This window comes from Misgurnus anguillicaudatus, chromosome 18, assembly GCF_027580225.2.
Source record: "Misgurnus anguillicaudatus chromosome 18, ASM2758022v2, whole genome shotgun sequence".
Taxonomy (NCBI): Eukaryota; Metazoa; Chordata; class Actinopteri; order Cypriniformes; family Cobitidae; genus Misgurnus; species Misgurnus anguillicaudatus.
The window spans coordinates 10,919,231-10,942,504 of record NC_073354.2 but is presented as its reverse complement, the minus strand read 5'-3'; the positions used below and the strand labels follow the sequence as shown (position 1 = coordinate 10,942,504).

Below are 23,274 nucleotides of genomic sequence, written 5' to 3'. Positions count from 1 at the left end.
TACATTAGGATCCTGCTAATCCTAAAGATATGTTAAGAACATTTTGTTCTCACCTTTAAAGCATCATTCTTCAAAAGGTACATTTACGTTGGCAGCCGTGTACATGTGGGTCCCCGAACAGCTGTTTTAGCCATTTCAGGATGTATGTTCAACACAAATTCCTTACTGATCTTCTCAAATTTATTAGACAGAGGGCTTTACTGTCAGGGGAAAGGCTTTGTGTTTTGGTGTGCGAGTTTAAGTCTAAAAGTGGAGCTTGTGAGGATGCACGAAGCACAACTTCTGCGTTGCTTGCACACTTCTTCTCTTTTGATTGCACGCTATCAGCGTCTGCCAATTATGAAGCAATGAGAAACTCGCCTGCATATTTTTGCCAAGGCCAACTGGATCGAATCAGAGTTTCTCAATCCAAGTGTTTGCCTGCTAAGATCTCCGTTTAGACCTCACAGCAGTGCTAATCTCTTCAAACATCTTCACTACCTGCTTTCAATACAATACCAGCTTATGCTTTTCCACACGGCATCAATCTTAGGTACAGTAAGCGTGACTTCCAGTCACATTTACACACATAAGGCCATGTGCTAGCGTGGAGTTCAAATTCCCTGAACAAGAAGCTTGGCTGCGACGTCATTTTCCATCGTCGGGCCAATCCAAGCTAATAAAGAAAAGCGCTTTAGGCCAGATATATACAGATGGAAATGCATGGCCGACTCATTACAAGCATGTGGACCTGTTATACTTAGTTAACTGGCATTTCTGTGGTGGTAACAAACCCGTAGTACTCAAAGGGGCGATAACGTTACCTTCAAATGTTTGCAGTATTAAACCGCTTGAGCTAATCTTACATAACAACTGACTTCCATGACATCAGAACAGAGTCGTCCATTCAATCATACGTTACTGCATCACAACTTTCCGTAAACCTCTACAAGAGACCGGTCTGGTGCGTGTTAGTCTCAGCCTCAGATGTCATGCTCCTGGACCGCTGGATGAACGTCTGTTGCATACGGCACACAAAATGGAAAACACGAGACTAGGTCCCCGTGCGGTAACAAAGGTGCTGTCACAGGTTCAAGGGCGCAGGTAGGAACGAGAAGTTGAGACTGCACTGTGAGTGCTGGGCCAAGACCGGCATGTCCCTTAATTTCAGCCAATGAATTTTGGAGAGCAGTGAAGCATTACAAAAGAACATATTTAGTTAGAAGCATTTGCATATTTTCTTAAGGCGTTACAAAGGTTGAAGCTGAACTGCTGCTAGTAAGGTACCTATGTGTATAGGTACAATATGTTTTATTGAGTTGTGGTGCTTTTGCGACGTCATAGGTTTGAATCTGGGATCTTCATGATTCCTCTCTCCAATAATGCTAGATTCTAATTTCTTATTCACTAAGCATCGGCAAAAACTGTGTTTATGGTTTACCTGGTTGAAACGGCGTGTGAAGGCTACAGCATTTGGAGATGAACTGTGCTTTTCCTTCTTGTTCCAGCCACAACTTGAAAGCTCCTGCAAAACGATGAAAAAAAATAAACATTTATTTTTTTATTGAGCACAAGACAAAGGGGATATTTCACAAGACTTTAAGATGTTAAATAAATCTTTGGTGTCCAAAGAGAACATATGTGAAGTTCTAGCTCAAAATACCATATAGATAATTTTTTATAGCATGTTAAAATTGACACTTTGTAGGTGTGAGCAAAAATGTGCCGTATTGGGTGTGTCCTTTAAAATGCAAATGAGCTGATCTCTGCACTAAATGGCAGTGGCGTAGTTGGATAGATTAAGGGGTGGTATTATCCCCTTCTGATAGGGGTGTAACGGTACGCAAAAATTACGGTTCGGTGCGAACCCCGGTTTTGAAGCCACGGTTCGGTTCATTTTCGGTACAGTAGGGGAGAAATGCAAACATTAAACTGCAGGTTGTTTATTACTATAAACTTTTTTTTACAATTTGTTTACACTTTTTTAAACACTTTTTATTAAAATATAACATATAAAATATATATAAAATGAAAAAAATAATAAATAAAATACTACTGCAAAGTTCTTTTTTACATTATTTTATAACAGAAGGTAACTCTTTTCTTAACCTTCTCTTAAACTTTTTCTACTAAAACCTTGAACTAACAAATTCAATTCCTGAATACATTTATGAACTATTAGCCTACATTTTTGCCACCAAAAATTTTCAGTTTTGATTTATTTTGGATTGTTTAACAGAATTGAATTGGCTATGTACCATCTCTGTATAAAAATAATATTACTGCTCTATGTGTAACTGCATAGCAAGCAACATGATGATATACTTATTATACACTCATTTTGAGATTAGTGAGTTGCATACCTAGCCATCTTTGATCTTTTGCATGTTTCTCCTAATCTTTGCTTGTGTCGTCAATGTAAGCTGTAACGAACCCCTCCGCAGCTGAGTGACAGCTGAGTAACCCCGGGTTACAGCTCTTCTCTGTCCCGACCAGCTGATCGCATTGGCACAATGATATGATTGACGTGATGTGCAGATGATAAATCTGATCACGCATTCCTTATTCTCGCTGTCACAGAAAGCGCGTCTCATGAATGCGTAGCAACGAAAGACGTGCATCCTCTCACGCACCTTTGAAAGAACAAAGCAGCGCGTTGACACGCGTTTAACATGTGCTTTTAGATTCGACACGTAAACGTTTACATCAATAATCAAACGGATATACAACTAAGTAAATAAAAATCTTTCTGCGGGCCGAATTATGTTATATGTTTGACAGAAGACTTGCGCTGAACGAGGAGACTTCCGCCACTTAATATGTTCGTGCGGAAACGCACGTATTATGTTCCGCACAGGCGCACACAAAATGCATTCGGCCTTTCGGTGCACGTGTGGACCGTGCCGAAAGCCCTGAACCGAAACGGTCCGGTTCGAATACACGTACCGTTACACCCCTACCTTCTGACATCACAAGGGGAGCCAAATTTTAATGACCTAATTTTTCACATGTTTTCAGAGAATGGTTTACCAAAACTAAGTTACTGAAAGAAGCACTGGGGACCCAATTATAGCACTTAAACATGGAAAAAGTCAGATTTTCATGATATGTCCACTTTAAAAATAATATTTAAAGAGATAGTTCACCCAAAAATGAAAATTCTGTCATAATTTGAAGAGTTTTATTGTACAACATGATAAATCCATTTAAACAAATTTGTCAATACATGTTTATTATTATGTTATCATGTTATTATTTTGTTTTTAAGTGCTACTTAGCTGTATTTTTAAAGGTCACATTCTCCCTGATACCATTTTTTAAACCCTAGTTAGTGTGTAATGTTGTTATAATAGCATAAATAATACCTGTAAAATGATAAAGCTCAAAGTTCACTGCCAGGCGATATATTTTCTTCAATAGAATTCCTCTTTAAAAGCCTAAAACGAACAGCCGGTTTGGACTACAGCCCTCTATTTCCTGCTTTAATGACATCAGTTAAACAGTTCGTTGGCTAAACTCCGCCCACATGAATACGTCAGTCACCAGCTTTGGCTCAAACGGCTCTGCTAAGCTAAGCTGCTATCGAATCACAGCACACTAAACAAACTACACAATCAGAACTCAATACGTATTTCTGAAGGAGGGACTTCACATAACAAGGAAGAAATCAGCCTGTTTTGAGTACAGTGAAAACAGCGCTATACAGATAAGTAAAAAATACCGCATTTTTTTACACGTGAAACATGAACACATGTTATATTGCCCACTATAAACACAATCAAAGCTTCAAAATCACAGACAGAACGGGAGCTTTAAATTATGAAGGTTTAAATCAAAACAAACCAACTGCAGTTGAAATGATAATTGGAATGCACAACCAAAAAATTAGATTTCTGAACAATTAAAAAACAAAACTCTTCATTTACTCACACTCAAGTTTATCCAAACAAATGAAGATAATTTGAGAAATGTTTGTAACAAAACAGCTTTGGAGCACCGCTGACTTCTATAGACTACTTTCGTGTTTGCAAACAGAGATTACGTTTTTTGTGGGTGGAGCCAATCTGGTTGCAGAAAGTGACAGCTCCGCAGTAGCTGTGAGAAGTGTTTTAGCATTAAACCGTGATTGTTTTGGATCCAGTGTTCTGTTGAAAGTCTGATTCCCCCGTTTCCCTTTAGTGCAATGTTTCTTATAGTGTTTTAATCACATTACGTTTATTTTTTAGATAAATAAAAAGTTTAAATAGCTTGGCTACTGATATGCATGTATGTAATGTATATGTATTGTTCTTTTTTGCTAAATCAATTATTTTACAGTATGAATCACTAAAGTACATATAAAAGCAATACGTAAGGAATAATCATCAGAATGCAGCATTCAACAGATCCGTGGTATAATATCATGTATTCTATATCAGGGTTTCCCTTAACTAGCTCCCTTAACTAGGTCGTCCAAAAAAAAAAAAAAAGTTTCAAGTGCATCTTGGAGAGCGGGGACGCGTGCCACACGGCCGAAATGAGAAAGACGTGGTCCGGACCGTCACTGTCTGGAGGATAACTAGCCAGTTGATAAAACATCTAGGAGAATAGCGCAGACGTGCTTCACACCGCGAGCATGCACACGCGCAACACGGCTGAAATGAGATAAAGTCGTGGTCCGTCATGTCTGGAGGATAGCCAGTTGATAAAACGCGTGTCCGTGAGAACTGAAAGTGGACTTATGTTTTAGGTTTATTTAAGCCTGTTATTGTATTAGTGTATAGTTCTTGCAAATTGAAAGTAAGTTAGCTGGTGATTTTGTTGTTTGAGCAACCTGCTAGCTAGGTTTCACGTGCCTGTTGATTAGATATAATTGTTGAGCGCTCTTGCTCACGTTATTTATGTGCATTATTTACATGCTAGTTACACTCCTAATGTAATTAATAGTGGGAAATAATCTATTTTTGCGGCATCTATCATCGTTCGCCTGACGTTCTACAACATCTGCTTTAGTTTGTGTTTATTAACCCTTTAGTTTCACTTCATCACGCAGCTATTCCTGTTAGGGGTAAAAACATTTAATTAATTAATAATCTAGTATGTGTTATTTTTCTGTCATAGTTTCTTCAAAATTAAGTTTTATTTGAGTGTTTCAAATAAAAATAAAAATTATTTTTATCATGAGGCATACACCCCGCCCCTTTGATTCCCACGCCCTCTGCCCCGCCCACTCGTCCAACCCTACCACCTTAACTAACAAATTTTCTGTGGGAAACCCTGTATATAATAACGTTTATTAAATATTTCATAATTTCCCTGTTTTCTCTTGTTTCTTCCTTAAATTTATAGCCTACGTGTTTGTTCTAAAACTATTATAAAACTATTATGTTTACACATAAATTAAAAAGGCCTGTTTATATATTAATAACACTTTACATCATGTGTGTGTGTGTGTGTGTGTGTGTGTGTGTGTATGTGTGTGTGTGTACCTGGTAATTATCACGTTGTGGGGACCAAGATAGGAATACCAGTATTTTTGTGACCTTTTGGGGACATTTTGACGTCCCCATGAGGAAACAAGCTTATAAATTAAACAAAATGATGTATCTTGAAAATGTGAAGTAGTAGAAGGGTTTCTGTGATGGTTGGGGTTAGGGAATGGGGTAGGTAAGGGAAATAGAATATACAGTTTGTGCAGTATAAAATACATTACGTCTATGGAATGTCCCCACAAAACATGGAAACCAGAATGTGTGTGTGTGTGTGTGTGTGTGCTATATTTATTAAGTATGTTCTCATAATAATTTTAGAACCAACAGGAAGAAGACATAAGCTAAGACATAAGAAAATAAAAAGAAATAGAAAACGAAAAAATATGAAATATAAAAAAATTGTGATATTATTGCTTTTTCAGTATAATTTTTTTTTATTCTAAATAAATTATAAACTTAACGTGATAAAAACGCTATAAGAAACACACTTCGACAGAACACCGGACATCTTCTCTACTTAATTTCTAATAGATTTTCAGATGATTTCATCGGTCCAGTCTGTCCGGTTGAGGGTTTATTGCAAACATAAACACCTACGTTTATCTTTAAATGATGTCTTCGACGATGGTATTCTATAAAAATGAAAGCCAGCTTTTTTGGCATTCCTATTTGACACTCAACAGCACAACAGGGCATTTTCTAGATAGTTATCTTGCTCGTTTCACTCGTGTGTAATTAATTTCCACTGTTTTTCTGCAACCACATTGCGCACGTGACGTAACTGTGACGTCTACTCCAAAATTGTCTATAGTTTTTTTGCTACTATGGATGTCAGTGGTGCTTCAGAACTGCTTGAGTACAAGCATTGCTCAAATATTTCCTTCTGATGAAAAACCAACAGATGAAATTTATACAGGTTTGGAACAACTTGAGGGTGGGTAAACGATGACAGATTTTTCATTTTTGGGTGAATGATCCCTGTAATAATATGTATTGGGAAACAGTACCACTAAAATATTATTAATTTGATGTGCTAATTTAGGTGACACACACACAAACCTCAACTACAATTATTTTGTCAGCATGATATACAGCACCTCATCCATGTTCGGAAATTTCAAAATCAAAAACTCCAGACTGTAATTATACAATCATGCAAGATACGTAATTATGTTAAGTTGAAAATCTATTAAAAATAAGCGCCAAACACCATTAAAACAAACAACACATTTAACCGCACAAAGCGGTTTGATTCCTGCTAACGTAGAGGCGAGTTGACGTGGGACTTCCTGATGGGACATCGAAACCCTCACAAGTGCAGAACGAATGAAATTAACAAGTTCACCAGGTTTACACAAATACACGAATGCTTACCCAAGGTATGACTGATTTAGTCCGTCACAGACATACTTTACTCAGACCCGACACCCGTATATAACCGCACATCCCCGTGAGGTCACACTACCACACAGAAAGACTTAATAATTCAGCAACCTGTGAAAGACTGAGGTAGACGCTTAGCAACATACTGTACACAAACACAGATGTGAGTTCACGGGCCAACACACACACACACACAGAGCTAAATACTTGTACGTTCTGCATTGTGTCTCCAACAGCGGCGACGGTCGACACATGCCAATGGAATCAGTCCTGCTGAATCAATTTCTCCTGTATGAAATTAATCTCCAAAAACAGATCTGCTCCCTTTCTCCAGCGTTGACTTTAACAGAACTGGCCATGAAAGAGGTCACCTACTGAGATTCGGTGAAATCAGATGCTAACAAATAAAAGACTTATTTCCTCTCTCTGTGTGATGTAATGGATTTCTAAAACCAAACTTAAACAACAATGTCTATTTCATTTATCCATGTGTAATTGTTCCAGCTGGCAGACCATTAAGTTGTTCAAAAAGAAACAATTATATCTTATCCTACAAATTGCTGGTGGTGCCTAGTGGTTCAAGATCTGAGGCGGTGATGAAACATTTGGATTTGAACCCCAAGAGGGGCTCTCCCCAGGCTTAAAGGCTAATAAAATTCAAATTTCGTTAATTGAAAAAAGGACTTTTGCTTAACCCTGCAAAATTTTGTGTTGTTTTAAAGCACGACTGTGTCTCGGAAACAAACCTGGACTGTTCATGAGGTGATAAATATTATGAAGAGTACTTTACGTAACGTGTGACGAAAGTAACAAAGCGATTTTCTCCGAGCCCTGATTACATTTGCATTCCAAACTATGACATCTTTAGCACACAACCCTTGAGAGAGCTAACAAATATTGTGCCAACCAAACACATCCAAAAACAGATTATTTAAAAGTTTAAAGGAATATTCCATTTTCTTAAAGAAAAATCCAGATAATTTACTCACCACCATGTCATCCAAAATGTTGATGTCTTTCTTTGTTCAGTCGAGAAGAAATGATGTTTTTTGAGGAAAACATTCCAGGATTTTTCTAATTTTAATGGACTTTAATAGAGCCCAACATTAAATACTTAACTCAACACTTAACAGTTTTCTTCAACGGAGTTTCAAAGGACTATAACGATCCCAAACGAGGCATAAGGGTCTTATCTAGCAAAACGATTGTCATTTTTGACAAGAAAAATAAAAAAATATGCACTTTTAAACCACAACTTCTCGTCTAGATCCGGTCGTGATGCGCCAGCACGACCTCACGCAATACGTCATGACGTCAAGAGGTCACGGATGACGTATGTGAAACTCCACCCCAGTGTTTACAAGTGTGGAGAAAGAGGACCGTTCCTACGTTGTTGTATGTGGAATGATACTAAATAATGTCTTCGTGTCAGTTTATTGTTTACAATGGTCCGCAAATGTGCGTTTTATATATGTAACACGTGACCTCCCTACGTCACTACGCATTTACGTTAGGTCGCGCTGGACCGGACCTAGACGAAAAGTTGTGGTTTAAAAGAGCATATTTTTTATTTTTCTTGTCAAAAATGACAATCGTTTCGCTAGATAAGACCCTTATGCCTCGTTTGGGATTGTTTAAAGTCCTTTGAAACTCCGGTGAAAAACCTGTTAAGTGTTGAGTTAAGTATTAAGTGTTGGGCTCTATTAAAGTCCATTAAATGAGAAAAATCCTACAATGTTTTTCTCAAAAAACATAATTTCTTCTCGACTGAACAAAGAAAGACATCAACATTTTGGATGACATGGTGGTGGTGAGTAAATTATCTGGATTTTTCTTTTAAGAAAATGGAATATTCCTTTAAGTATTGTATATTGAAGGCTTAGTTTTCTATCTGTAATTTGATGTTGACATATTTTTGCCATTTTTATGGTCATAAATACTTTGACACCCTAAATCTCATAATTAAATTACTCGACTTTAGCCAGGGTTTCACAGGCGCGGTAATACATTTGCTTCCTCGACATGTGACATTTATTTTCATCCGTGTGCCACAATTCCCATAGTTTCCGTGACCCAAGATCTTACTTGCTGACCCATAATGCATCAGCGTTCCTATGTCAAATAGATTAAAAATTATAAAGTAAATACAGTAAACATATTGATGGCAGATTAAAATGTGTATATGGAAAGAAACCCAAATGGACCAGTGAAACAAGACAAGAAGTAATCCCCAAAAAAAGCTTTGGAAAATATGTGTTTATGGGAAGGGGGGCATGCTTTGTAATCATTCTGCATGGTATAATGTTTTTATCTTCAGCAAAACTCTAATAAAGATGTACGGCACCACTGCTTTGACGTCTCTAAACCTTCATTCAAATGCAAGCAGACATCAATGCTGCTGCAATCAGCCAAAAGAATTGAAAACAGTGGAAAATCCAAGGAAAGAGGATCTGCGTGCAGTGCGCTTTCATGTTTGCTAAAAGACCTCACTGTCTTTAAAACCCAACATGATTTGAAGATCTAGCAGCACTGTGCACTTGCGTAGGCACCCACTTAGTTGTTAAAAGGATTTACATGCCAATTAAAATTCATTCCTGTTGAACGAAAATTTCCAGACCTGGATAAAAACTGGAGGTATCCGTGGAAACTGATTATCCAGCTGGGAATCATAGATAATAGGAGATGAGCAAGTGCTTGGCAGGAGTGATGGCGATTTAGAGTAAGTTAAACGCCTGGTCATTGTTCAGTAATATGGCACACTAATACACCTGAAGGAAATTGAACTCTAAAATAAGTATGCAGGACACATATAAAACATTACTATGGGGATGAAATAATGAAAAAAAATGGGTTAAAGGAACAGTATGTAGGAACAGTTTTGTGGCCAAAACTGGTACTGCAATCACACAACTGGTGGCCAATACACAACATGACAACATAAACATCAATTGAGGACTGCAACTCCACTTTTTAAATGACAATATCCTGGCCGGACCACTGTTGTCAGTGATATAAGTATTTGAAATTAAAATGATTTCTTAATGTCTAGTGACATATCAGGGCCATTTTATGATTAATTGATATACATTTCTTACATACTGTTTCTTTAACTTTTCTCAGAACAAAATGCCTTAAGTTGAGTGAACTCACTGCCACCACAAATCTTATGCCAGACAACTAATAAGACCATACTATTGCACTCCTCTTTTAGTGGTAGAGCATTGTGTAAGCAATTCAAAAGGTCATAGGTTCGAACCATTGATCTATATAAATGACTGGATTGCACAAAGAACACTTAACATAACAGCGTGAGGTAAAACCAGCGCAGGGTTCGAGCGGCCATCTTGTTTTTGTACATTTCAAAATCATGATCTAAATTCACCCGCTTTACAGCATATCAGTCACACAAGAATAATTTTTAGGATATATGTATGTAAATTAATAGTTAATTCTGGTGTTATTTGGAATGTTTATGTTTTAATCGGGCAGGATAAGTGGGTCGCACACCGGATGCGCAGCTCAGCGCCGTGTCGTTCTAAAAAAGATCGAACACATTGTTTTCTATGAGTATACGCACACTGGCACCGACAGGTGGTGCCTGTCTGCGCCGCCCAGCCACAGAGCGCCACTCACATAGTTTAACATTAAATAACATCATATTTGTCCCAAATCATTAACGATGAACATTGGCTGCTAACGTATATTTTGCATTTTGAAGTAGACGCTATCTGACGAAGCTCGCGCTATTTAATGTGCACCTCCAGTTTACGATACCCCCGAGTTGTCCTAGACGCGACTCGACACGGCGCTGAGCTGCGCATCCAGTGTGCGACCCCCTTAAAGGAATAGTATACTCATTTTCAATATTAAAATATGTTATTACCTTAACTAAGAATTGTTGATACATCCCTCTATCATCTGTGTGCGTGCACGTAAGCGCTGGAGCGCGCTGCGACGCTTCGATAGCATTTAGCTTAGCCCCATTCATTCAATGCTACCATTTAGAGATAAAGTTAGAAGTGACCAAACACATCAACGTTTTTCCTATTTAAGACGAGTAGTTATACGAGCAAGTTTGGTGGTACAAAATAAAACGTAGCGCTTTTCTGAGCGGATTTAAAAGAGGAACTGTATTTTGTGGCGTAATGGCACTTTTGGGAGTACTTCGACTCGGCGCAGTAACACCCTCCCTCTCCCATTATGAGAGTGAGAAGGGGAGCGGACTTTTCAGGCGAGTCGAAGTATTCCCAGGGGTGCTATTACGCCATGAAATGTAGTTCCTCTTTTGGATCCGCTTGGAAAAGCGCTACGTTTTGTTTTGTGCCACCAAACTTGCTCGTACAACCACTCGCCCCAAATAGGAAAAACGTCGATGCGCCTGGTCACCTCCAACCCCATCTCCGATTGGTACCATTGAATGAATGGGGCCAAGCCAAATGCCATCGAAGTGTCGCAGCGCGCTCCAGCGCTTACGTGCACGCACACAGATGAGAGAGGGATGTATCAACAATTCTTAGTTAAGGTAATAACATATTTCAACATTGAAAATGAGTAGACTATTCCTTTAAGGGATTTATAAAAACCGTTAAAGTTTTTACTGGATTCTGTTAATGACACATAACGTTTTTTGACATTAAGCTACACGGTCAGCATTATTTCTCTGAATAAGTTTAGGTAACTTGTAAAGATAACATAATTCCAAAAACAGCTAATTAATGCATGCACATATGGTACAAAGCATGATTATTTATTTAGATTTCAGAATGAGCACGTTTGTCATTAATACTAAATATGCTGCGGTCTATTCAGATATAAAAACGGAGACTGATAAAGTACTGATTATCATTAAAATCTGACAACGTCTATTGAATTAATAGAATGTTTGGGTATACCAATATGGCGGCCCGGTGGCTTTACAATTGTGACGTCATGCGCAAGTCATTTAGATCAGTGGTTTGAACCCAGGGAACACACATACTGATAAAAAAATCTTTTTTGGATAAAAGCATCTGCCAAATGCATAAATGAAATGAATGAAAATGAATAAATGAATGTCAAGACAAACAAGCAATTCCTGCATCTGTTTCTGAAAGTGAACCTTCACCTGAAGATTATAAATCTAAGAACAGAACAATTTTCCCAGAAATTGTCTTCCATTCCCCCCTCTCCCTCCCTCACACACACACATACTCTGCAGTAGTGGTTTTGTCTTGTAAAAACAGAACAAGAAGAAAATGTATACGCCTTATGTACCACACATTAATCAAAATCAGTCTATAGAGACTACATTAGAAGGCATACCGCCAAGGAAATGGTACTATACAAACCACACAAATTAGTTTAGAATGAGGAAGGGGGAACTTTAAGATTCCAAATTGCCTATGTTGCAAAATAGAAACAGAAATACACAAACATACAAAAACAAATGCACTTGGGGGATTAAGCTATTTCATGCGTTCTGACTTCTGTTCAAGAGTTAGATACCTGATGCTAAGCATGTCAAAAAAGTTAAAGGGAAAGTGTCAAAAAAGCAGTTAGACGTATGAAGGAGGATTTTCATGATGGATGCACTTCGCCAGAGTTCGTACAAGTTTCAGAATGTTTTTTTTTTATTTTACGGACAATTTCAGCGCAGAAAATACAGTGGAAGTCTTTATATTGGCACTTTTACCTGAATAGCCCACACTTATGGAAACAATGGATATAGTTTGTTTGTCAGGGGTAGCAGCAGAGTTGTGCGTGTGTGTTTCTTGTTAAAATGGGGATCCAACTGGGTTGCAGGCGGTGAGTAAAACTGCATCAAATGTCTGTGTTTTGTTGGCAATCGGCACATAATTGCATATAATGGAAATTACACTAGTAAATCATAAGTTATCCAGAGATAGTGGGATAATGTTTTGTGTGTGTTGCTCGTGACTCACTTCGCCTGAGGTACGCCTCGAGGGGGTCACGTTTATTCGGAAAGAATCTGTACCATACAGCTGATCTGTCTTTTATTAATCTGATAAACTAAAGACTCTTTGGATATATGAAGGATGTATAACTACTCAAGATTAACATGAGATAAGCAGAAACAGCATATGTTTTGTGAGCTTTAACATCTGTTGTCAGGTCAACCTCAGCTCCAATGCGTCTTGTTCATTGAGGACTTGCAAATAAAAAAGTTTCTATAAGATACAAGTCATAAAAAATGCAATGCGTAATTTATGCCTCTCTACTGCCATCTCTGTTTCAAACGTTATTTGTGGAGAAATTTTGCTTGTGGCATCACCACTACACTATTTTGAAAGAATAATTTTTCCCATATAAAAATGAGCCTATATTTTACTTACCCTCAAAACCATCCTTGCCGTACCAAGTAAAGCCTGCATGCCGCAATTTTAGATCATACACAAGTCCTCATAAGGCGATGATTAAATATGTGTTTTGACAGTACTGAAGTATTTTAGTTACATTTTTCTTTACTTTATCATAGTGTTTGTCTTGGGAACATATTTACTTGACTACATTCTAAACCAGTGTTTCCCAATCCTGGTCTTCGAGGCCCCCCTCCCAGAAAGTTTTAGATGTCTCCTTATTTAACACATCTGATTTAACTCATCAGCTTGTTAGGAAGACATGTTTACCATTTTGGAAGAAGGCTGATAAGTTGAATCAGGTGTTTTAATTAAGGAGACATCTAAAACTGTGGTATAAATTTTAATGTGTGTATATATATATATATATATATATATATATATATATATATATATATATATATATATATATATATATATATATATATATATATATATATATATATATATATATATATATATATATATATATATATATATATATACACACACATTAAATTCTTTATTCTACATGCTTTATTCTGATTGGCTGAGAAATTCTGATTGGTGTTGATTATTTTTCTGTAAACTGCACACCTAACCTGGCTTTAAATGTCTTAAAAACAGGCACCAGAGCAATGTTTGTGGAAAACGTGGTATAAGAGGAATAATTGACTCCGGTCCTTTGAATTATTTGAAAATAATGCACATTATCACCTTGGGTGTGCATTATTTTCGAATAATTCACCAGCCCATTGTCAATTATTCCTTATTTAATTACATTAAAATTTTATGCTTTAGTACTTTTACTCAAGTAAAAGTTGGAGTAGTTTTTACTTAAGTAAAAACGTAGTATGCGTTTAAAGTACTTTAATATTAAATGTAAAACAAAAAAAGTTCATTTTTTTAATTAATGAAATGCAATGGAGTAAAAATGATGATATTATACTTTGGAATGTATGTTTTACAAAGAAAAACACAGATACAAAATACATATACTTTAAAATTTTACTTAAGTAGAAAGTAAAAATAATTCACTCCTGTAAAATCTTACTGTAAAATCAAAATTGAATGATTAAAATTTGCCAAGTAAAAAAATAAGTTATCAAAATCTTGGAAAAAGAAGCAGAATTATCTGCTCTCAAATGCTGGGGGCGTGTCCTCTGCCAGGGCTGACACCACGCCCACTCGTAGGAATGCTGCTGTTGTCATGACACATTCTCTCTTAACTTTTAAATGAACAACTCTACAACATGAATGGATGCTTGCGTTTCTGTTAAGGTGGGTAAAATCAGTGCATAATCGAGCCATGATTTTAGGCCCGCCCCAAAAATCCTGAACTTGGAAATGGAGAAAAACTGTTTATTGGTCTAACTACTCAATTCAGTACTACATAGTTCACAGTGCTTGCAATGCATTTCTAATATTTATAATGTGTTTAGAAACAATTTTCAGAATTAACTTTACACAGACTTAATATAATGTAGCTCTGATTGAGTTTGGCTAAAAGAAGAAACTCATCCACCTAGGATGGATTAAGGGTGAGAAAAATATGGGCTAATTTTTAATCTGGGGTGAACTATTCCTTTAATGTACTTGCTCACAAATTTTGTAAGAATAGTATTTTAATACTTTTTTGCATAAACATGTGTCCTCTATGTAAATGAAGATTATTATTGATTTATTGATAGAACACAAATATAGCTAACAACCCGATTTATATCTCCGACAGAATTTTTCATTATTTTCATCACTGAGACAGAACACAGTGATGGTATATAGACACATTCATGTTAAGCATCATATCCACATGTTTTAGTAACAGTCCATGGTGGTCTTTTCCTAAGACCCTACCAGCATTCTTTATGACAGTACGTATGACAACTTCTTCCAAACTGTTCAAGCTAGACTGAAATACTGCGTGCGTCATACCCTTCAAAACCAAAACCCAACATTGATCCCTCCAGATAATGCTCACAGATGCATTCCAGTGTAACTACCAAACATAAACCTGCTACATGTAAACATACATAAGCACCATTCACGTGATTAAAGGCTTTTTACTAGCACATTTAACCCCATAAAAGCATCTCCTGAGGCAATACATCAAAGAGAAACTAAAACTAGCATTTATCAAATTAGTTTAAGTTGAAGGTTTCCATCTTTTACTTGCCCTTAATGATTGTTTACAAATATTCCTCAAAACATATTCCTTTGTGTTCATCAGAACAAAAAAATGTAGGTCTATACAGGTTTGTAACAACATAAAAATCAGTAAATGATGACAGAATATTTATTTTTGGGTGAACTATCCCTTTAAGCAGTTACCAAGACATATAAAAAAGTAGCATAAAGATGGCCTATACATGCCATATTTCAAGTCTTTTAAAGCCATATGACAGCTTTGTGCGAAATATATCTATCTATCATCCATCCATCCATCCATCCATCCATCCATCCATCCATCCATCCATCCATCCATCCATCCATCCATCCATCCATCCATCCATCCATATACTGTTTGAGGTTGTTAGCTCCATAAAGACACCTGTCCACCCCATACAATCAGTAAGAATCCAACTTCTAACATGGCCAAGACCAAAGAGCTGTACAAAGACAGTAGAGACAAAATTGTATACCTCCACAAGGCTGGAAAGGGCTACGGGGAAATTGCCAAGCAGCTTGGTGGAAAAAAATTCACTGTTGGAGCAATCATTAGAAAATGGAAGAAGCTAAACATGACCGTCAATCTCCCTCGGACTGCGGCTCCATGCAAGATCTCACCTCGTGGAGTCTCAATGATCCTAAGAAAGGTGAAAAAATCAGCCCAGAACTACACGGGAGGAGCTGGTCAATGACCTGAAAGAGCTGGGACCACCGTTTCCAAGATTACTGTTGGTAATACACTAAGACGTCATGGTTTGAAATCATGCATGGCACGGAAGGTTCCCCTGCTTAAACCAGCACATGTCCAGGCCCGTCTTAAGTTTACCAATGACCATGTGGATGATCCAGAGAAGTCATGGGAGAAAGTCATGTGGTCAGCTCTGTAAGAAGCATATCAAGGTTCTTGCGTGGCCTAGCCAGTCTCCAGACCTAAACCCAATAGAGAATCTGGAGGGAGCTCAAACTCCGTGTTTCTCAGCGACAGGCCAGAAGCCTGACTGATCTAGAGAAGATCTATTTGGAGGAGTGGGCCAAAATCCCTCCTGCAGTGTGTGCAAACCTGGTGAAAAACTACAGGAAACGTTTGACCTCTGTAATTGCAAATAAAGGCTACTGTTCCAAATATTAACATTGATTTTCTCAGGTGTTCAAATAAATAGTTTAAAAAAATCATACATTGGGATTTCTGGATTTTTTTTAGATTATGTCTCTCACAGTGGACATGCACCTACGATGACAATTTTAGACCCCTCCATGATTTCTAAGTGGGAGAACTTCAAAATAGCAGGGTGTTCAAATATATATATTTTACAGTGTTTTACAAATGAGGACGCCCCCAAAGGGAAGTTTTGTCAGTTTTGCTCACTTCTAGGTACAAATGTAGACACACAAACACACACAACCTCAAGCACACACACGCACGTGATTTTCCTTCTCAGAAATAACACACACAGTCATACCAACACACAAGCAATCAGTAAATTTGATGAACTGCAGCCAAACCAGACAAAGAAAAAAAGACAGCAGGCTTGTGTTATGATGTGTTTAACATCCCCTTATTGAAACGTCCTGTTTTAATATAGCTACTTCATTAAAAAGCTTTATTATGATCTGCAGAGTTGATAAAACAGACATCAATTAAGTTTTTTAATAATACATATGAAAGTTTTCTGATATCACTGCTGATATTCCACTCAATCAGACAAACCTTTCCATTTCACCCAGGGCATTGTGGGTCAAAATTTGCTTCCAGAGCCCTGTTTAAAAGCGTGATGGGATGGTACAGAGAACAGACTGGAGATGTTTATGCGAATTGGAAAAAGTGACTTTGAAAGTGATGTTATCCCACAAGTCGTTTTGAATAACTTTTTTGATAAGTCTCTGGCGTGCATTGAATCTATTACCTCATTTGGCTGCAGTACAAAACATACTGCATGTGAAAAAGGGTTAAAAGTTAAGGTTGAATTTGGCGACTTATTAGTTTGAAGAAGCTTTACAAAGACATGCTTTATTAACAGCACAAGTCTTATAAATTGTAGCTTTTTCTAGCCAAAAATTACCCACACCTAGGAAACTGGCTGTAAAGTGTAAAGTGACCACTCACAATTTGTTTTATATGTAATGGTTTAGAGGCAGTTAAATTAAATAAGATAAAAATAAGATAAAGCCATAAGAACAAAAGTAAATAGGCCTATGCGGGTCTATTGACGGCTTTTAATCTTTTCAAAGATTAAAGCCATGGACTTTTCAAATATTGGCTGGTGCATTATATCTACTTGGTAAAAACTGTGCGCTGTTAACTTTTATGTAGAGCGTAAATCACATAAATCCAACCAGTCAGATTGGAGGGTGCAGACTGAGGCAGACAAATGCATAGCCATAGAGACCCAAAGATTAAAATTATGTTGTTATTTACTCATCGTAATGTCATTCCACAATCATTTTACACTCATGTTAAAGAGATAGTGCCCTCAAAAATGAAAATACTGTCATCATTTACTCACGCTAATGTTGTTACAAAGCTGTATTAATTTCCTTGTTCTCAAAAAGGACGATATTTTAAGCAATGTTTGTAACCATCAACCATCAAGCATCACTGACTGAAATAGTAGTATTTTTTCTACTATGGAAGTCAATGGTGCTTCTGTTTCCTGCTTCATTACAAATATCTTGCTTTGTGTTCAAGCTTGAACAAAATAGCGGACGTTTTTCTCTCCTCTAAAATGCTTGGAAACAGCCATTAGATTACATAGCCCTGTAAACTGGCAAAAACAACATACGCTTATGAACCATAGAAACCAGCATGGTCATAATAATAACAAGGTAGGATAATGATAAACATTTTCAACATTAACAAAGCAAGTATAAGTTTGATAAGAAATGACTAAAATAACAAAAACATCTTTTTGTATTTAATTAAATTTTTAAGTTCAGCTTACAGTCCATTCCTTTACAAGGAGAGGTATATGACCTATACTGCAACCAAGGGGAGATCGAAATGTTGTGGCTTCACTTTTAAGGACATATGAGGCTGAGTAGACGACTGAGTAGAACGAAGATAAAAATAATGCACAGCCAAATTCAGGAAAAGTATCCTTCAACGAATCACATTTAAATAACAGTAGAACTGTTAACATCTGGATTTGCACCATTTAAGATAAATAGCCAGATCTCATCCAGAAAGTCTAGAAAGAAACAACGATCTATGAAAGAAATTTGTCAACTGATACACACTTTTACTAAACCGTCAGCTAAATCAATCCCAGACATTTGGAAAAGCAGAGATTAGCTCTCCAACATCTTCTGGAGACCAAGAACCATATCATCACCTCCTCAAAGACAGCACTCACAACCTCTCTCTCTCCACACAATATTGGGCCAAGTCTTTTTTAACTCTGCTGCCAAGATGATGGAAGCCAAGCGAGGCAATACAATCAATCACACAGGCAAATGACAAAAAAACGGTAGACCTAATTACACAAATTACTGTAATTACCATAAATAAAGACAGAAACATTCACAACCAGATAATTTCCTGCAAACCCATGACACGAAACACATAATAGGACCATTTTGTTTCCTAGATTTTGTCTGTAACAGTCAGGAAAAAAAGCATCCTCATCAAATGCCTTATAAATTACAGCTTATAGGACTGAAAGGCCAACCTTAGTGGAGAAAAGCTGTCTGACCTAATAAGACACTCAGGAAGAGATAGAGAGAGAGAGAAAGAGATGAAAAAAGAGGGTAGGCAACATTTAAATCAGTAAATTAAGAATGCAGCTACACAAATACCCTATTTGTGTATTATTGACTCGCAGCAGTGCCAACTCCAGAATAAAATTAGGGGAACATTCCCCTAACCTAAAGACAACGTTCTATTTAGGTAAAGAAAACGTTCCCCACTAACCAACAAGGCATAGGGGCCTCATTCACTAGGCATGCGTACGCACAAATTTGTGCGTGAGATGTGCGAACGGATGTTTGCACAAAGAAATCGTGATTGAACAAAAACTTTCGTATCAAAAATGTCTTCTTAAAGGGGAGTGCACAATGTTTGAAAAACGCTTTGGAAAAAGAGACGGGCCGACTACCAAAACACACTTATAGCCAATCAGCAGTAAGGAGCGTGTCTACTAACCGACATCCTTGCCGGGTAGCGTGTGTGTGGGGCGGGTCTATCAACAGAAGGTCCAGATTCTATTGGGGTAGGAGCGTGTTTGTTTAGGTGATTTCAAATATCAACATTGGCTTTCAAACATCGTGGACTCCGCCTTTAATGTACGCAAAAATGAAAGAAAACCTAAAACCACTCGTACGCAATAATCACGTATGCTATAATAAAATACTAGGCTATAATTATAATGTTGGTAATAATGTTGATATCCATTATATTATACATTATTATAGCCTACTTTTTTCTACACATATAAAGAAGATGCACGTAATGACAAATCGTCACACTTTCCTTCCTCACTTTTTAAATCTCTATATGAAAGCGTCTGCCAAACGCCTAATGTAAACGTCATGTAAACGAAATGAGAAGTCCAAACGTCAATCTCCTGTCTGTTTTATTTTAGATGCAGATGTGCGTCTTTGTCATATTAATTAAATGGCATATTTTTTAACGCATCCAATACTTATTTAAAGGCACAGTATGTAAGAAATGTATATCAATTAATCATAAAATTGCCCTGATATGTCACTAGACATTAAGAAGTCATTTTCATTTCAAATACTTATATCACTGACAACAGTGGTCTGGCCAGAATATTGTCATTTAAAAAGTGGAGTTGCAGCCCTCAACTGATGTTTATGTTGTCATGTTGTGTATTGGCCACCAGTTGTGAGATTGCAGTACCAGTTTTAGCCACAAGTTTTGTGATTGCAGAACCAGTTTTGGCCACAATCCTACATACTGTTCCTTTACTGTTACTCCGGTTGGTGGACAGCACTGGCTTCCTCCAGCAACAACAAAACATCCCATATAAAAAATACCGACAATATAAAGCAAAACGTAACTTTATCTATAAAATATATGATCATGGATTTCTTTTCGAGCTCTTTTGCTTCTATGACAAACTACTCTTAAATTGTATGTGGACATGGGCTGCGGAAAGCCCTTATATGGAGCTGGTTTGGGCGTGTTTTATGCAAATTACCAACCTTGTGCATGTGCACACGACCACTCATGTAGAACACTTCAAATTCCCTAACGTAAGAACAAGTATAAAAACAAACCCATGTGTGTACGCACATGTTGTGGATTAGGCAAAGTTTTTGTGAGAAGTTCAAGTGTGCGTATAATTACGAAAAATGTCTGCAATTTTTCGTGAGTGAGGTTCTTGGAACCAAAAACTAACGTTCCCAGAGCATTCTAGGAACCAAAAATTGTTGGCTGGGTATGTGTTTTTTAGGTGATCTGATTACAGCAGTCAGAGTTTAATGGGGTAAAAACGGTTTGTAGTTGGATCACAACTTTTTCTGACAATTTAGTGTGATAATTTAAGCTCAATTTGCAACCCAGTTACTCCAGTAACGTTTTTCCTGATCCCATTTTTCAAACTTTAGTTAGTGCGTAATGTTCGTGAATAAATAATATCTGTAAAGTTATAAAGCTCAAAGTTGCCAAGCGATATATTTTCGTTAACAGAAGTCAAAGCCCCTTTCAAAGCCTACAGAGAATGGCTGGTTTGGACTACAGCCCTCTACTTCCTGCTTTAATGACGTCAATACAAGAGTTTTGGACTAAACTCCGCCCACAGGAATACGTCAGTCGCCAGCTCAAACGGCTCTGCTAAGCTAAGCTGCTGTCAAATCACAACACACTAAACAAGCTACACAATCAGAACTCGATACGTATTTCTGAAGGAAAGACTTCATAGGATAAGGAAGACATCAGACTGTTTTTAGGACAGTGAAAACAGGGCGCTATAGAGATAAGTAATTGTGTAAAAAATACTGCGTTTTTACACACAAAACATAAACACATGTTATATTGCACACTGTAAACACAATCAAAGCTTCAAATACTGAAAAACCCCCCGGGACTTTTAATATAAAATTATTATTTTAAATGATACTGAGCTCTGTGCACTTACTGCCCTCTGCTGGGACATCCTAAAACTGTCAGAGGAAAAATAAAGGAAGCCTTTGCAATTTTTCATTAAAATGGTAACCATGCACCATCCTCATTTTTCATTACTTCACAAATGCCTCCTCCAACCACAAGACTCATACTTGTCACAATCCATTTAAAAACCAAGGCCTGTCCCATGCTCTTTCTCATCTGGTTTTGTTTGGATGTACATCAGACTTATGGCTAGAAAACTGTTTGTGGTGATAAAAAAAAATAAAAGTATGTGTTCATACCTCAGGTTGGATGGCTTTGAACACTGGAGCGTCCATAAGAGTGATCTGACCCTGCAGGAAAACAATGATGTAATTAGCACACAAATTATTTATAACATACTTAACATATTCTTTAACATCAACATCATAACATCACACGGTTAAAATAGTGTCCATGTTGTCACAACAGCATCATTTAAACCGATTTAAACCCATCCAACATGAAAAATGTATAGATAAATTTGGTGTGTACCTGGACTTGTTTGACACTGATCACATTAGCACAAAAGACTTTCAATTTGTGAAACATAGTTGTGCGAATAGTTAATAAAAAGATATAACATGTTTTAATGTATAATACAAATTCATATCTTGCAATTTACTTGGACATCTAATTGTAGATTTAAAATAACTACTGTATTGTAAACATCTGTATATAATGCGTGCATATTTCTTGTGTAATGTTAATGAGTCAGTGACGTGACGTTAATTATTTTGTGTCCACATGGTTTAATTAAAAGGTAAAAGGGTTAAAATTTCAAAATAAATTTGCAGATTACTCGCATACATTCTCTTTTTTGAGGACCAAGTCTAAAATTTCTGGTTTTATTTCATCTTGAAAGAATATTTAGGGGATGATTGCAAAAATGTCAATGTGGTGTAACTGGTCTGTGTCAATTGGTTTAACTAGTATTTTTTTTTAAATACATTCATAAAAAATTGTGGAATAAAATATAATCATCTATTTCTAAATACATTTTTACATCATTTGTCAAAGATTATTTAGAAAACAGAGCTGTTTTCAGCATATGTCATGACAAATATTACAAAAACGCATTAAAATTTACATTTAGAAATAACTAATAAAATTATATTTAAAAAAAAAATTATGATTACGCTCACATGCCATCAAGGTGGATAAAATATTTAATATTTCTCATTCTTTGGCGCTATAGCGGTTACACCATTTGACATTTTTAGGTCCATTCAGTCTTAACTTTCATAAAAATGGTGCAAATGTAATTTTTTATTGCATAAAATTAACATGAATACATTATGTGCATTGAAATAATCCTGATGCATAAAATTTTTGAATTTCTCATCTTGCCAACCCGTTTTTGTCACTGACCCTAATACAGATACTGTAACTCATTTAATGCTGTTCCAATTAATCAAGCTTAGTTTAAGAACAATAAAGCTCAATAAAAGGAAATCATCAATGCTCAGTAGAAATAATAAAACTCCCCACTGTGACAGAAAAAGCCTGATTGAATTGTATGTGTGTTCTAGCAAGTTCGTTCAGCACGTAAATTTAATTAAATATGCCATGTTTGATTCGATATGGTGTCTGAGAGGCGTATAAATAATAAATCGTGTTTTGCCCACTGCTCAATTGTCATTCACAAGATATTTTCCACGCATGCACAGATGTCATATTTGCTGGGGTTTACTGTGAAGAGTGTTCATAAATAAAACACCATTTACCGGAGGCTCCTTGACTCAGACTGAAATATTGTACTCTATATAGGTTAATGGGTTGGCCCATAAATAAATAAAGGACAGAAAGAAATTCTGTACCCCAGATAAGGACA

The 23,274-nt window shown here is 36.8% G+C and overlaps 1 protein-coding gene across 3 annotated transcripts in view; it reads right to left on the bottom strand.

The window, feature by feature from the left end:
* ralgps2 (Ral GEF with PH domain and SH3 binding motif 2) overlaps window positions 1-23,274 on the bottom strand; it is a 158,906-nt gene that overhangs the window by 85,792 nt on the left and 49,840 nt on the right. For all 3 annotated transcript variants that reach the window (XM_073855854.1, XM_073855853.1, XM_073855855.1), the window contains 2 exons: window positions 21,704-21,754; window positions 1,421-1,504 (listed from right to left, as the gene is read on the bottom strand). In XM_073855854.1, the coding sequence (XP_073711955.1) occupies window positions 1,421-1,504; window positions 21,704-21,754 (135 nt within the window). The remainder of the gene's footprint in view (window positions 1-1,420; window positions 1,505-21,703; window positions 21,755-23,274) is intronic.